At 39.8% G+C, this 14,272-nt stretch overlaps 1 protein-coding gene across 6 annotated transcripts in view; it reads right to left on the reverse strand.

Annotated features, from left to right (window-relative positions):
• LOC103035112 (membrane-associated phosphatidylinositol transfer protein 2) overlaps window positions 1-14,272 on the reverse strand; it is a 72,415-nt gene that overhangs the window by 44,248 nt on the left and 13,895 nt on the right. For 5 of the 6 annotated variants that reach the window (XM_049468541.1, XM_022680798.2, XM_049468538.1 and 2 more), the window contains exon 2: window positions 126-317. In XM_049468541.1, coding sequence (XP_049324498.1) covers window positions 126-203 — 78 coding nt within the window. In that variant the 5' untranslated portion in view covers window positions 204-317. Of the gene's footprint in view, window positions 1-125; window positions 318-6,620; window positions 6,937-14,272 lie in introns of those variants that run through there. The other variant, XM_049468539.1, reaches the window with a different exon arrangement.

Below are 14,272 nucleotides of genomic sequence, written 5' to 3' on the forward strand. Positions count from 1 at the left end.
CCCCCGGCCAAACTTAATTGCAGACCCCTGCCGTGACGTATTGCTATATAGAAAAGAAAGAGCAAAACTAATGTACATTAGATGTTCAGAAATGAACCACTGAAGACCAGAGGAAGCGTACTGACCTGGATCATGTAGAGCTGGGCGATGCGGTACTCCTCCACGCTCATGGGCATGGGGATGCGGTACTCTTTGATCAGCATGGTGGGAGAGGGATGAGGCGAACGTACCGCTGGGTCAGGTGGAGGTGGGATCCACCAGGCAGGCCCCCTATCTCAGGGGCGTCAGAGAGCTGGAGCTGAGCTCATCCCTCAGACCTGAGAGAGAGAGAGAGACAGTGTGATCAGTTTTTTCAGCGTCTCCGTAAACCTGCCAGATGTCGGTGCCGGTGGCGTCGGCAGGGCGTGTTGACAGGACACAGAGGAGGCTGATGAGTGACATCACACGCAAGGATCAGACAGCGACGGTAATGAATAGACACTGCTGCTCCCAAAACTGAAGCATTAAAATGATCCTCACGCCGAGTCTGTCTATTAAAAGCCTCTGAATGATCCGACTCGCTGCTTTCAACCCCCTCTCTTTGAACTGAACTACACTGAGCACATGCCTCCACCGTACACCCGGCCCACCTCAGGAGCCTTGTTATTGCACAGCAGCAGCAGCAGCAGCAGATATGTACGCAATGCTTCTACTGTACGCAATATTTGTGTTTTAATCTCTGGGTTGCATTTCAAAAAATTTGTGGAACCATTTGTGCACAGTGAAGAAATGCCATTATTTGGAGTAGAGCTGCACGATATTGAAAAAAAAAATTGCATAAGTACAAATAAACACTTCATTACCTTACTTAAGTGGATCTACTATTATATTAGACTCTACTAGACTTCTACTCTTTATATTTTCACACAATTATCTAAACATCCTACTTTTACATTGTATTATTCCTATTTAATTTCACCTTGTTTTCATTCCCACTTCTTACTGTTCAAAAAAACCCTTCAGATAAATCTCTCCATCTCTCCAAAAAGATTTACACTTACAGCTCTGGAAAAACAAAAATAAGAGAGCACTTAAAAATGATGAGTTTCTTTGATTTTACCAAATAAAAAAAAACCTCTGGAATATAATCAAGAGGAAGATGGATGATCACAAACTATCAAACCACCAAACTGAACTGCTTAATTTTTGCACCAGGAGTAAAGCAGCATAAAGTTATCCAAAAGCAGTGTGTAAGACTGGTGGAGGAGGAGAACATGATGCCAAGATGCATGAAAACAACTATTTGGGATATTCCACTAAATATTGATTTCTGCAGTGTGAAATTGGACAAACTAACCAGAATAAATACAGTACAAAATACAATATAACACACATAAAGCTTGGTTCAGATTCTGATCTGGACCTTTTCTAATACTGCCCACATAAAATCCAGTGAATACCAATCATTAAAGTCTTCCTAAAGCTCACAGAGCTCTGAACTCATCACTCTTCTGCAGGGAAGACCTCCACCTGTCGATGGCACCAGTGTCCACCCAGCAGGACGACACTTCAGCAGGTCTTTAGTGCCATCACATGACGCGGGGGTGCTTAGTGTAAGACGGATTATCCACGGCCATGATACACAACTCGTCTTCAGGAGATGAGTGGGAGCTGGAGGCGGCCGTGTGTGTGCGTGTGTGTGTGTGTGTGTGCTGTAACTGGATAAATGGCTTTAAGTGTACGCTAACAAACGGTCACCAGTCACAGAGCTATTCCTGCTTCAACACTACCTGTCCAAATGTTTGTGGACAACCCTAATAATGCTACACATTCAGATACTTTACACTTTAAACGTCTCATTCTATTGTTTTTTCATTCATTTTAAAATGTCTAGTTGTAAAAAAAAGTGCTCCGGTGATCCGGTATAACCTTGCTTTAGTCCGATGGAGGAGTGGGCAGAGGAAAACTATAGGATTTCGTCTCTTACTCATAAATATTCATACATGCATGCATATAATCTCTGATTGGCTAACATCACTGCGACACCAGGAGACGGACCACCATTGAGATGGACAACAGTTAGAAACATTTTAAAATAAAGACATTTTTACAATAATAACAGTCTTTGCAATGTTATATGTTACTTTACAACATGTGTAATAATGCCCTGCTAGTGCAGTTCAGCCTATACTGACCTAGTCTTAGAGTCTCTCAGAGTAAAACACCAAATCCACCGGAGATCCTATTTAAACCTGTAGTTACTTACACACAGTGGTGGGTAGAGTCCAGATCCAGAAAGTAGTTGGAACAAAACCCCGGGGTGGATTTTTACTTTTGTTAACTATTGTAAACAGAACTGTTCTAAACATCTAAACACCTACCTATCTCAATTTTACTTGGCTGGTGGTGTTTTTCCTCCATAGACTAATTCTAACCATTTGTTCCTTAGCTCTGAATAACTGGGTAAAGTATATAAACACTGATGTGTTATTTGCACAAATAACACAGGAATAAACTGCATTTGCTCCTAGCGCTGTTAGCTATCTCTATCTATCTGACGAGAGATGTTGCTGCCCGGCTTTAGCTCTTGTGAGCCAAAGTAGGCGGGGCCATAAATACTAATTCACAGGTTGACGTAGACACGGTGCTTTTCCTGATCAACTCCTGATCATTTTTCTGAATACTTTCTTTTACTAGCTGCTGCAGACAATAAGGAAGAGGTTGAGGAAGAGTTTCATCATGTGCAGCATCATAAACAATTCAGAGAGACCTACTGTATTTAACAAACAACAAGAAAAATTGGATTTTAAGTTAAACTACATTGTTGGTACTTGCTTGAAACAGTTGGTCTAGTCCCAGTAGAGAAGTACTGATAGAACACGTATATCAGTGAAAGGTCAGCGACTGAGGAGAAGAGATTACATGAAGCAAACAAACAAAAACAATTACGCCACCCTAATGGGCACCGCGGGTGAGTCACTCCTGCCAGCGCCGGTTCACTGCTGTTAACTAGGTCACTGAACTGGCGGCACTGCGGTTGCTCCGTTAGCCCAGCCCGCTCGCTAAATCCCATAAGTTAATGTGTCCGAATACAGAAACCGCCACAAAGGGCACGACCCTCACGCTAAGCCTTTCCACGCCCGGTGCCAGATCATGTGACGGAGCCGTGATGCATAAAAACACACAGTGTTTACTGCGCTGACAGAACTGGACTATTCATACCGCAGGACTGGATACGGGTTCAGCACCAGCTTCATAAACTAAACCCTGAAGATCTGAGTACCACAGTATCCACCGCCTCAAACCACTGAAACCTCCTCCTCCTCACCGAGTCAAATCATGAACATTTTCACTCAGAGGGACAAAGGATTTCTGCAGCTGAATAAAAATGGTTTTATACAGTGATGAATTTATACAAATAATGAAAATGTGAAGAAAATATTGATACATATCAAAGTACTGTACGTATTGCGATTAGCAGCTAATGCTAACACTGCTGGAAAACTAAACTCCTGAAACTCCAGTATTATTAAACACAATATTTTATCCCTTCTCCACTCAGGATTGCTTCTGCTTTCAGTTTCAGAAACAAAATAATACGGACTGCCACTTTAAATAACAGCCAAATATATGCTTAACCCAAAGCTTCTAGATGATGATGATGATTTACCAGGCCCCATGTGGCCCGCAAGCATGAAACATCTGGCCTGTGAGGTTGTTTGAACTGTAATAAACTCACTAGTTTCTCTTGTGAGATTTTGTTTACATTCCTCCCCTGTCTCTCTCTCTGTTGCGCTTGGCGTGACTTTAGTTTCCACTCGTTCGTGTTTTTACGCCATTTCTTGGGCTCCCTATCTCCTTATCGTTTTTTCCCGGTCGTGTGTCAATTCACTAGCCGGGCAGCGGTAGTGTATTGGTGTGTCACGACTCAGATGACAAGTTCGATCCCGCGTGAGGAGCGGTGTGTTCATTTTTTTATTTTTCAATCTTTTCTTTCTTCTTGGGTTTACCTGCTTTGAGATCAACTGTTCTGCAATTGGATTCAACAACCCTCTGGGCTGGAGAGCTACTAGTCTGTAGCAGCACTCCATCCCATTACACTTCATTACACTTTCCCAAACAGATTTTTTCTTTGTGGAAAAGTAATGGAAAGTAATGGAACATGGAAAATATCTGACCCACAGCCAAACTTAATTGTCGATCCTTGATTTACATCATTTAAATAAAAGTTTTCGTCAAAGATCAGTGAAAAAAGTGTTACAGCACTTATGCAGCCATTTCCAAACACAGTACTGAAAGAGTGAACATCAGATCATCTACAGGGTAAAGGCTATGATCTGTCCGTATAATAATAACAACCTCCACTTCTAATCTACTGGGTCTCAGAACATCATCCACAGAGATCCTGAGAAGAATACACTGAGCAGCTCTTCAGGATCTCAGGGAGAATTACAGCCCAACAGGTGAGTACAGAGGGAATAGAGAACGGCCAATCACAGCTAACAGTAGGCTATAATCATTATCATAAAGCGTCAGATGATAGATGATCATAATAAATAAGTGTTTGAGTAAAAGCATGCCTCGTCAATAATGCAAACTCAGACCAGAGCAACTCATGGCAAGCATATCCAACAGGAGGTACTGAAAGGGTACAGCATGTTCCAGCAGTTAAACAGGGGATAAAACAGGTCTAAAAATGTGTTTATTATAGTACAATTGATTAGTTTAGATTAGTTTAGTCCCTGAGATGATTAGAATTACAGAAAAATACAACTTACGATTAATAAACTATTATTTTAATAGTATTTTAAATGGTTGATGCATTTTCTTTAGTTTAACTCATGGTTTTTATGCACTTCTACATGTAGTTTCAATGTTGTAGACTGAAAGGGGCGGAGTCACATAACTGCACACAGAGTAGTTGTCATTTCAGGTTGTAATTCACGTGTGCTACCCAATAGAAGGCCATTTTTAAAGTAAAGGACCCTTCATATACAGCTGAGACACGCAGCTAATGTTCACAGCAATATCAAGGACGCAGCTGATGTATCCTTCCAAGGCCTGTGCTTTCCATAATTAATATCATAACATCCAATGACTATATTGACTATATATAAGCATGGACAGCATAACGTCTCTCAAAAGTGAGGCCACCACAGGTCTAGCGCCTCCAGCGCTGGCTTGTTGCAAGAATGAATTGTTGCAAGCTCCGCCCATCCTCATATATGTTTCAGTGACAAAACAGCCCCGCCCATTTTTAATCTCTTTCCTTTAACCTCTAAACTCCCGAATAATTCCAATAAAGTTAGTACTCTCTGTGCTAATATTACATTTTTATTTTCCCACAGAAATCAGTTTTTAAACCTTATTATAATGCATTACTTTTCTTTTAAGTTTTTTTTCAGTAACTTTGATGTTAGTGTCCAATGGTGTCTATAATGTTTGTCTATAAGTATGTGTACTCGTACATGTATCGGTACATGGCTTTTTGCTCAGCGCTGGACCAAATAAAAAAAAAATTAAACATGTTATTTAATGTTTTATTTCAGCAGCTCTGTGATTAAACCAGTTCATATTAAAATAAACAGACTAAACAGAGCTGAGCTTCGGTAGTGTAACTTGATGTAAATGTAAATGGTTTGTAATAAATAAAAACACTAACTGCTCTTTACTGTTGGTACATTACACTTAAAAGAAAAATGTCGCGTTTAGCGAGTTATAAACTCAACGAAGGCAGTCTGAGACACTTGCATCGTTGTTCTGAGTGAAGGGGGCATGTCTAGCCAGGGGTGCACTCTCTAGAGCACAGACTCTGGTTGCAAATTCGACAACTTTTCAGACAAATTTGGCTCAATTTCTGTGGAAAAGAACGAAACAGAAGCACAGTGTCCACATATTTTTACACTTATTTGGTTGAAACATTAAATTTAAAGCACAATCTGGGTATTCAACAGAGAAAGCCACTGCACTGCAAACTCAATGAAGGTGGACCGAGACTCTTGGCAGACTTGCTCTTGGAGAAGTGGGCGTGTCTAGCTTTGCCTCTAGTCTTTAGTGCACAAAATCTGGTGGCAAATTTGGACAAACAGACAAACATGGTGGACAATTTCAGCTTTATTTCTACAGAATGGAAGGCAACAGAACCACGGCATCCATGTTTATATACAGCCACTGTTATCTTTAGTCATTCTTGTGTCAATTTGAGTGCTAAAATTTAAAATATGCCTAAAACTACCCCCACCATAAAACCCTTTGAAACCCTTTAGGGGGCGGGTCCGGTTGTGTTCAGCTGTCATCAGCTGTAAGGGAAAAAGGTGAGGTGACGTTTAAGCATTAAAAATTACGTAATGGACGCTGTTTTTTCTTTTTTTGGGGGCTCGACTGGCAGCAGATATGCAGGCGCCTTTATTTAGAATGTGAAACATCATTATTGGTTTAATTTCAAAAGGAATTTAAAAGAAAATCAATAAAAAAGAGCCATATCAGCAATATCTGAATACCCACATCATTACTCAAGCTATGCCAAGCTATACTCACTTTTCGCCAGCTGTCAGAACTGCAAACAATCCAAGAAATAAATAATATATCTAAGAAAAAAACACAAATTCCAGCACAAATCAGCCACCAGTCTTCGTATTTACCTGTCTGATGGAGCATGGCAGCTCATCTGCCCAATCAATCCATACAGCCGAGAGCGAGCGGGCACACCGCCCCTCATTCCCAAACAGCAGCAGCAGCCTGGCAGCATGGCACTGGCACTGGCACTCCAGACCGTCTCACAAACACCCCTCTCACACAGATATATCCTCCACCACGTCCAGTTCAATCATCCAGCGATGGAGAGAAGAAGAAGAAGAAGAAGAAGAAGAAGAAGGAGGAGAAAATAACCCAGCTCTCCGTTCTGCACCCGTTTTCCTCTGTGCCCGACGTTTCCTCAGTGCCCACCTCTTCTGGGGGCTATAAACCGCTGTTACCATGGAAATGCAAGAGGCTGTGCTGGTATTGGCCGGGCAGGGCGTGATGCAGGCAGCTGAAGGACGGCCCATTAGATAATCCGTGGAATAGCGTGTGCTCTCTCTCTCTCTCTCTCTCTCTCTCTTTCTCTCTCTCTCTCTCTCTCTCTCTCTCTCTCTGTTTGCATTTCCTCCATCACTCACTCTCTCTCTCTATCTCGCTCTGACAGCTGCACAAGTTGCAGTTCAGCACCAGCCTAACACCTGCAGACCATCCAACACACGGTTCAGTCAAACACAACAGACTGTGTATGTGTGTGTGTGTGTTTGTATACACACATTAGTGTGTGTGTAGGTATGGGTATATGCGTGATAGGTGTGTTTATGGGTGTGTGAACGCTTATCAGTGTGTGTATGGGTGTGTGCATGCGTGCAGACGGGTATATACATGTTATGTGAGTGTCTGTATGTGTGGGTATATATATATTTGTGTGTGTGTGTGTGTGTGTGTGTGTGCACGTTTGCGTTTGTGTATGGGTGAGTGTGTGTGTGTGTGTGTAAATACATGTTATGTGAGTGTCTATATATTTGCATATATGTGTGTTAGGTGTGTGTGTATACATGTGTGTCTGTATGGGTGTATATGCCTGTTAGGCTTGTGTGCACATTTATATAAGCATGTATATATATATGTATATATATATATATATATACATATATATATATATATGTGTGTGTGTGTGTTACAGGTGTGCCATATAGTGTCATATGCAAAAATATTGCTAAAAAAAAACCTTTAGTTTTATTGTATTTGCTTTGAATTGTTTGTAGTTTATATTGTCTGTAGTTTAATTTTGTGATAACATTATTTAGATTTTGTCATATATTTTGTTATTTATTTTTTACTCTGTTTTATTTTTCAAAATAAGGGTTTTTGTAAGTTACAGTAAGTTTTTTAATAGATTTTAGTCTTTTTACTAAATGTATAAAACTTATATTTATGCTACATAAAATTGAATGCATTAGTATATTCTTGAATTCAGTGTTTTGTGATATCACCAAGAATATCCCCAAAAAAACCCTGAAATATTGTGATATTATTTCTCGTGTGTGTGTGTTAAACGTGTGTGTGAACATGGCATGCTGATGAACTGAACAGCAGTACAGAGAGAGCTGTACAAATAAAAGGTCCACAAAAGGTCACTTATTCAAAAATTCAGCCCGAGTCATTTCTACACATTACATCCGTTTCTATTACTAATCATATTAACCCTTTAAAGCCTGAATAGGTCAATATTTCCAGAGCATAAATATGTTATATTTAAAACATTTTTATCTGTTATAATACTTTACTCGTCAAACTGTTTACTGCACTTCTCAGTTTTGCTAAACGGATACAGGTTTGATATCAATTTAATCTACAGAGAGTTCGGATCGGAAACCCCTGTATGGATGATCTATCAAACAGGAAATCACCACACAGTTCACCTTCTGTAACTAAACAGCCTGAGAATCAGAGACAGATCTCATTTGCATTTCTCTAAAGCTACATTTCCATTATACACAAATCTCACCACACAAGCAGCTGCTCAAAACTCATCGCAGCATCACTCCACATCTGTCTACTCACCATTAGTGGTGTTATAATATATCGATATATCAAAGCATTACAATATTGTGATTTGCAATAATAGTATATTAATTCTCCAAAACATAATACTGATTATTAAAGAATAGTTCATATGTATACATTATTTACTCTTGTTACTTACTCTGAACACCCAAGTTCAGCTTTTTTCTGCCATTTTCAGGCGAATATTTTTAGCTGCCAAATTTTCTCGGTTGCCAAATATTCTGTGCAATCCCTAGAATATATTTAATCTAAATATTTAGATTTTTAATCCTTGTATCCTGATATGCATATATGTGTGTTGCAACACCAGGAACATCCATACACACAGTCCCCCGCAACGATCAATTCACTTAAATGATTGTGAGATCAATTTATGGATTAGATCTGCAAATTTGTACACCCGGACCCTCGGGGGGTTGTGTGTGGGGGGATTGTTACAGGGGATACAGCCAGAGCAATTTATTGATTCTAAGGATTACAACATGACACCATGGGACGTCACATTCATCTATTTATTTATTTATTTACTTCATTTTATCTGACAAGAACAGTATTGCAGTTCTGTAAATAAGTGGAATTATATATTAGTTACTAAATAATTTTACACAGGTATAAAAATAGGCTGAACAAATTAGGGGTGGGCAATAAGTTTCTAAAATAGCATCACAGTATTTCAGGGTATATCTGAGACTACAGTATTTTTGGCGATATGACAAAATAAGAATTTATACTACTGCAACAGCTTTAAATATTTAGTAGAAACAATTATTTTAACTATTTAACGTGTATACTTTTGTTACCTAAAATTAACGCAACGTACCAAAAAATATAATAAAATAATAACTTACAGAATATTTAGTGCAGAACAAAAACAAAAAAACCCTTAAAGCTTACCAAGTGGTATAGCAGGCCACTAAAGCGCTGCCACTAAGATCGGGAGATTGCTGGTTCAAATCCCGGTTATGCAGCTTGCCATCAGCTGCCAGAGCCCTGAGAGAGCACAGTTGGCCTTGCTCCCAGGGTGATGTGGATCAGCACAAGGCTGCGTCTGTGAGCTGATGTATCAGAACCGAGTCATTGCGCTTTCCTCCGAGCGCATCACTAGGCTGGACGATATGGCAAAAATGTATATTGTGATATACTTCTTGATATATATCGTTATATCATTCCGATATTGATATAAACAGTATAAAAGCCACCACCTTTGGTGTACATAGTCAGGTACTGATGGGACTGGGTGAAAAAAAAAATTATATCACAATATTTAAAGACAATTCTACAGTACACAGTTTTCTATGGTGTTTTGAAACACAGACAATTTTTATTAAATCATAGAATTATTGTATTACGCTATATTGTGTATGATACGATATGGCACAACCCTAGTACTTAGTACCTTAATGAACACAGTGCGTATAAATCCAGTGTGTATAAACTCTACTGAAACTCTACTCTACTGCTACTGTTCTGAGATAAACAGGAAATGAGTCGAGAACCGTAACTGATCTACGCACTGTGAGAAACCACCACACTCCTATACACACACACGCACTCATACACACACACACACACACACTCGGCAGCGTGAGGGAGGGCCTTGTGGTGAGAAGGTTGATGGTGTAAGGCCACATGTCTCCCTCAGCTTCTGTGATCTGCAGGTTTGGGGTGAAGCGTAACCCTTCAGATCGACTGCAGGAACCGGTTCAAATTAAACAGAGCTTCATAACCAGCCGCCTGCAGAACCACAGGGGTGCCACCACAGCCAGGTGCCCACCAGTAGCGCAAAGCAGGGCATGACCCGAATCAGGGGGAAATATAGCCATAACTTTAGATATAGTGGGAGAGATTACAGAAACACCTTAAAGTGCTTTTTGGTGTCCTCATATAATCTCATAATGATTATCTGAGAACTGTATTCACACAAATTCACCACATATTTGGAGGAAAATGTATCTATACATATATACATATATGCATCTTGGCATCATGTTCTTCTCCACCAGTCTTACACACTGCTTTTGGATAACTTTATGCTGCTTTACACCTGATTATTTGAGTGAACTCTTATTTTTTCCAGAGCTATAGACATATTTAATTTTATAATTTAATTTAATCAAATATCATTATGTGTATTATATATTAGTGTACACCACTATGGTAACTTCATAATAAATAAAGTTGGATCAAGTATAGTTCAAACAGCATAGCAATGGTATAAAACCCTATAGTTCAGTTAAATACTAAAACTTAACATGAGTAACGATGTGTAAAGTTAATTAAATAATAATTCTATTCAAATATAAAGGATAGGTTGAGGTTTTGGTGTGTTGTTTCAAATCCATGATTTGAAAGTGAAACTAATGTCAGTTAATCAGTAGCTTTATCTGTTTTAGTGTTAAAGACAGTGCACAGCAGGCATGCATGAATACTGCTGAACATGTTCCAGTCTGGTTGTGTTGTACTTATTTAAATTTAAAAAGGCCTCTCGCACAGTTTGTCGTTGCATTCAATTCATAACCGTCATTGTCTGGGGGCCCCAGGCTATTGCTTGGTTTGCTTGTCCTGTTGGTCTCGAGACCAGATTCGAGTACTACAAGACTGAACACAAGCAAACATCGCAACTTATCTGAAAATCACAGCATCTCTAGCTTTTATTTTGGATCAAAAACACAAAAACTCCTTTTCTGAAGCTCCACCAGACCCGTTTAAAAAACACAGAGCGAGATTTCTATCAGAGCAGCTGCGATTTCCTCGCTCCATCAGCGCTGCAGCTAAACTGGAGGGAAATCAGTCTGCAATATCTGCAGCCAGCATGAATAAACGAGCAACAGGAGGAGCCCAAACCGGCGTCTGGAGCGAGGGGCGGATGACGAGCGAGAGCGGGGTATTTATAGAGCCGGCTCAGCTGATAGCAGAGCGCCTTGCTACTCATCGGCTTCTTTAAATTACAGTAATAAATCACTCACCCCGAAGGGCGTTCTGAGCTCAGATAATCGCCAGCCGCTCACCTCGCCGGGACTCGCCGCTCACAGCTATTAAACAGCCTCAGTCGGGCGGCGGAGGGATAGAACGAGCTCCCGCTGAGGATCCGGGTTCCGCTACGGCTCGGGTTAATCCAGCCCGATGCTGGGAGTGTGAGTCGTGAGGTGTCAGGATGCAGCAGATTGAGATCAGATTGAGACAGACGTACGAGAGCTGGCACAGATCAGGCCTGGGCACAGGCGGGCGCTGCCAACACGAGCATCAGCAGATCGCTCAGTCCTCCAGTCTCACAGTGGAAGCATTCAGAGAGGTGATTTCCTCATTGATGACTCATTAATAGGACCTCAGTGTGAATCAAGGACTGACTGGAGTCTGATACCTACAGTAGATCAGCGATTAGACATTCTAACCAGTGTCTGAAACAGAGAGAAACAGGAGAAACAGACTTTGGCCTTTTGTTAACTAACGTTACACCACAGCATGATACCTGACAGAAAGAATGTGTGATTAGAGATGATTAACGATTAGGAATTAATCGATTCCTTTTTTTGTTTGCTCTTTTCCAATAATGATCCTGACACCAATGTCAGATTTTTAATTATTTGCAGATACAGAGTACTGATACAGATACCAACTCAATATTAGGACAAAAAATACTACATCTCTACTCTTCAAAAAAAAAAAATTAAATGTAAAATTTACTGATGATCAGTGATGGTTTGGATAAAGAGAGTCATGTCTGTCATCTGCTGGTGTTGATCCACTGTGTTTTATTATCAAGTCTAAAGTCAGTGAAGTTTTGTTTTCCCACAAAATCTTACAGCACTTCATATCTTACAGCTTTCCTCTGCTGAGAACAACTTTTATATAGAGTGTGGATTTCATTTTCCAACAGGACTTTGCACACTGCATTCAGCTTATGCAAATATTGTCTAGAAACAGCATGCAAATCAGCGCCTGCACCTCGAAAGATAGAGTTGATGAGCAGAGTGGTGTAAACGGGTTCTGTACACTGTAAGAGGAAGCGCTAATAACCGCAGAACCTTCTGAAGAACCTGTTCAGAGAGGAAGCTGGAGTCAGCAGGCCACAATGCCGCCACAGTTCCTCACAGTGAGACGGGCAGTGAGACGGGTGGGGACGGGGGGTGTAAACTGTGTCCTGAATGATAATACAGTATTCGTGTTTTCTCACGGTCTGTTCGCCTGCTGGTGAAGAGTGGGATTTTTTATGCAAATGAAGATCCTCATTGACAGCTTTCATTTTCCAGCAGGACTTGGCACACTGCCAAAATTACAAATTGGTCTTCTATAATATTCTAATATACAGATCTGGAAAAAATGAAGAGATCACTTCAGTTTCTGAATCAGTTTCTCTGATTGTGCTATTTATAGGTTTATGTTTGAGTAAAATGAACATTGTTGTTTTATTCTATAAACTACAGACAACATTTCTCCCAAATTACAAATAAAAATATTCTCATTTAGAGCATTTATTTACAGAAAATGAGAAATGACAAGTTCATATTCATAAAGTTTTAAGAGTTCAGAAATCAATATTTGATGGAATAATCCTGTTTTTTAATCACAGTTTTTCATGCATCTTGGTATCATAATCTCCTCCACCAGTCTTACACACTGCTTTTGGATAACTTTATGCTGCTTTACTCCTGGTGTAAAAATTCAAGCAGTTCAGTTTGGTGGTTTGATGGCTTGTGATCATCCATCTTCCTCTTGATTATATTCCAGAGGTTTTCAATTTGGTAAAATCAAAGAAACTCATCATTTTTAGGTGATCTCTTTTTTTCAGAGCTGTATATATATTGCGATATGAGAAAATACAGAAAGTTTAGCAGAAGTGAGTGCTTCAGCATGTCACAATTTTAATAATGCACACTGTTCATAAAAGATAGTAGTCAAATCAATTCTTTTGGTTAGATACAACAATGTCATGTGTAAATTTCACACTTTTTTATTTGTATTAAGGAGCAAAAAATGGATTTGCGGATTAGATCGAAAAGCATGCTACTGACAGACACAGCGCCGTCTAGTTAATATTTATTAAACTAACATACGATGTGCTGATGAGAGATGGCACAATCAGGCTGGGTTTATTTCAGCACCTTCTTTAACAGGATACAGCAACTCAAACCTGCTGTACCAGACGTCTGAGCAGAAGCTAAAGGGTTAAGGATCCACAGTAACCCTGTATTCAGTATCTCTGAAGATCGTGCACTCTGGTACAGAAGCGTGAAAGCTTGCGTAACGTCAGTGCTGAATAAACCTGCCGTTATTTCACTGTTTTAGACCTGGACCTTGAGCAGCGTCAGCGAACCAGATCCTTTATCTGTGCAGAAGCTCAACTGCAGGATCTTCACTTCAGTTCCTGACCTGCATGAAGAAATACCACGCAGAAGACGCTCACGCTTTTATGCTATATACTGTTCTTTCATGCTATATTTAATGCTGTAATACTGTAGAAAATTCTATTACATTATACAATGCTGTTATGCTATATATCATGCGATAATAATATTATAATATTATAATAGTAATATACAGCTCCGGAAAAAACAAAATAAGAGAGCACTTAAAAATGATAAATTTCTTTGATTTTGCCAAATTGAAAACCTCTAGAATATAATCAAGAGGAAGATGGATGATCACAAACCATCAAACCACCAAACTGAACTGCTTGAATTTTTGCACCAGGAGTAAAGCAGCATAA

The sequence above is a fragment of the Astyanax mexicanus genome, chromosome 20, assembly GCF_023375975.1.
Source record: "Astyanax mexicanus isolate ESR-SI-001 chromosome 20, AstMex3_surface, whole genome shotgun sequence".
NCBI lineage: Eukaryota > Metazoa > Chordata > Actinopteri > Characiformes > Acestrorhamphidae > Astyanax > Astyanax mexicanus.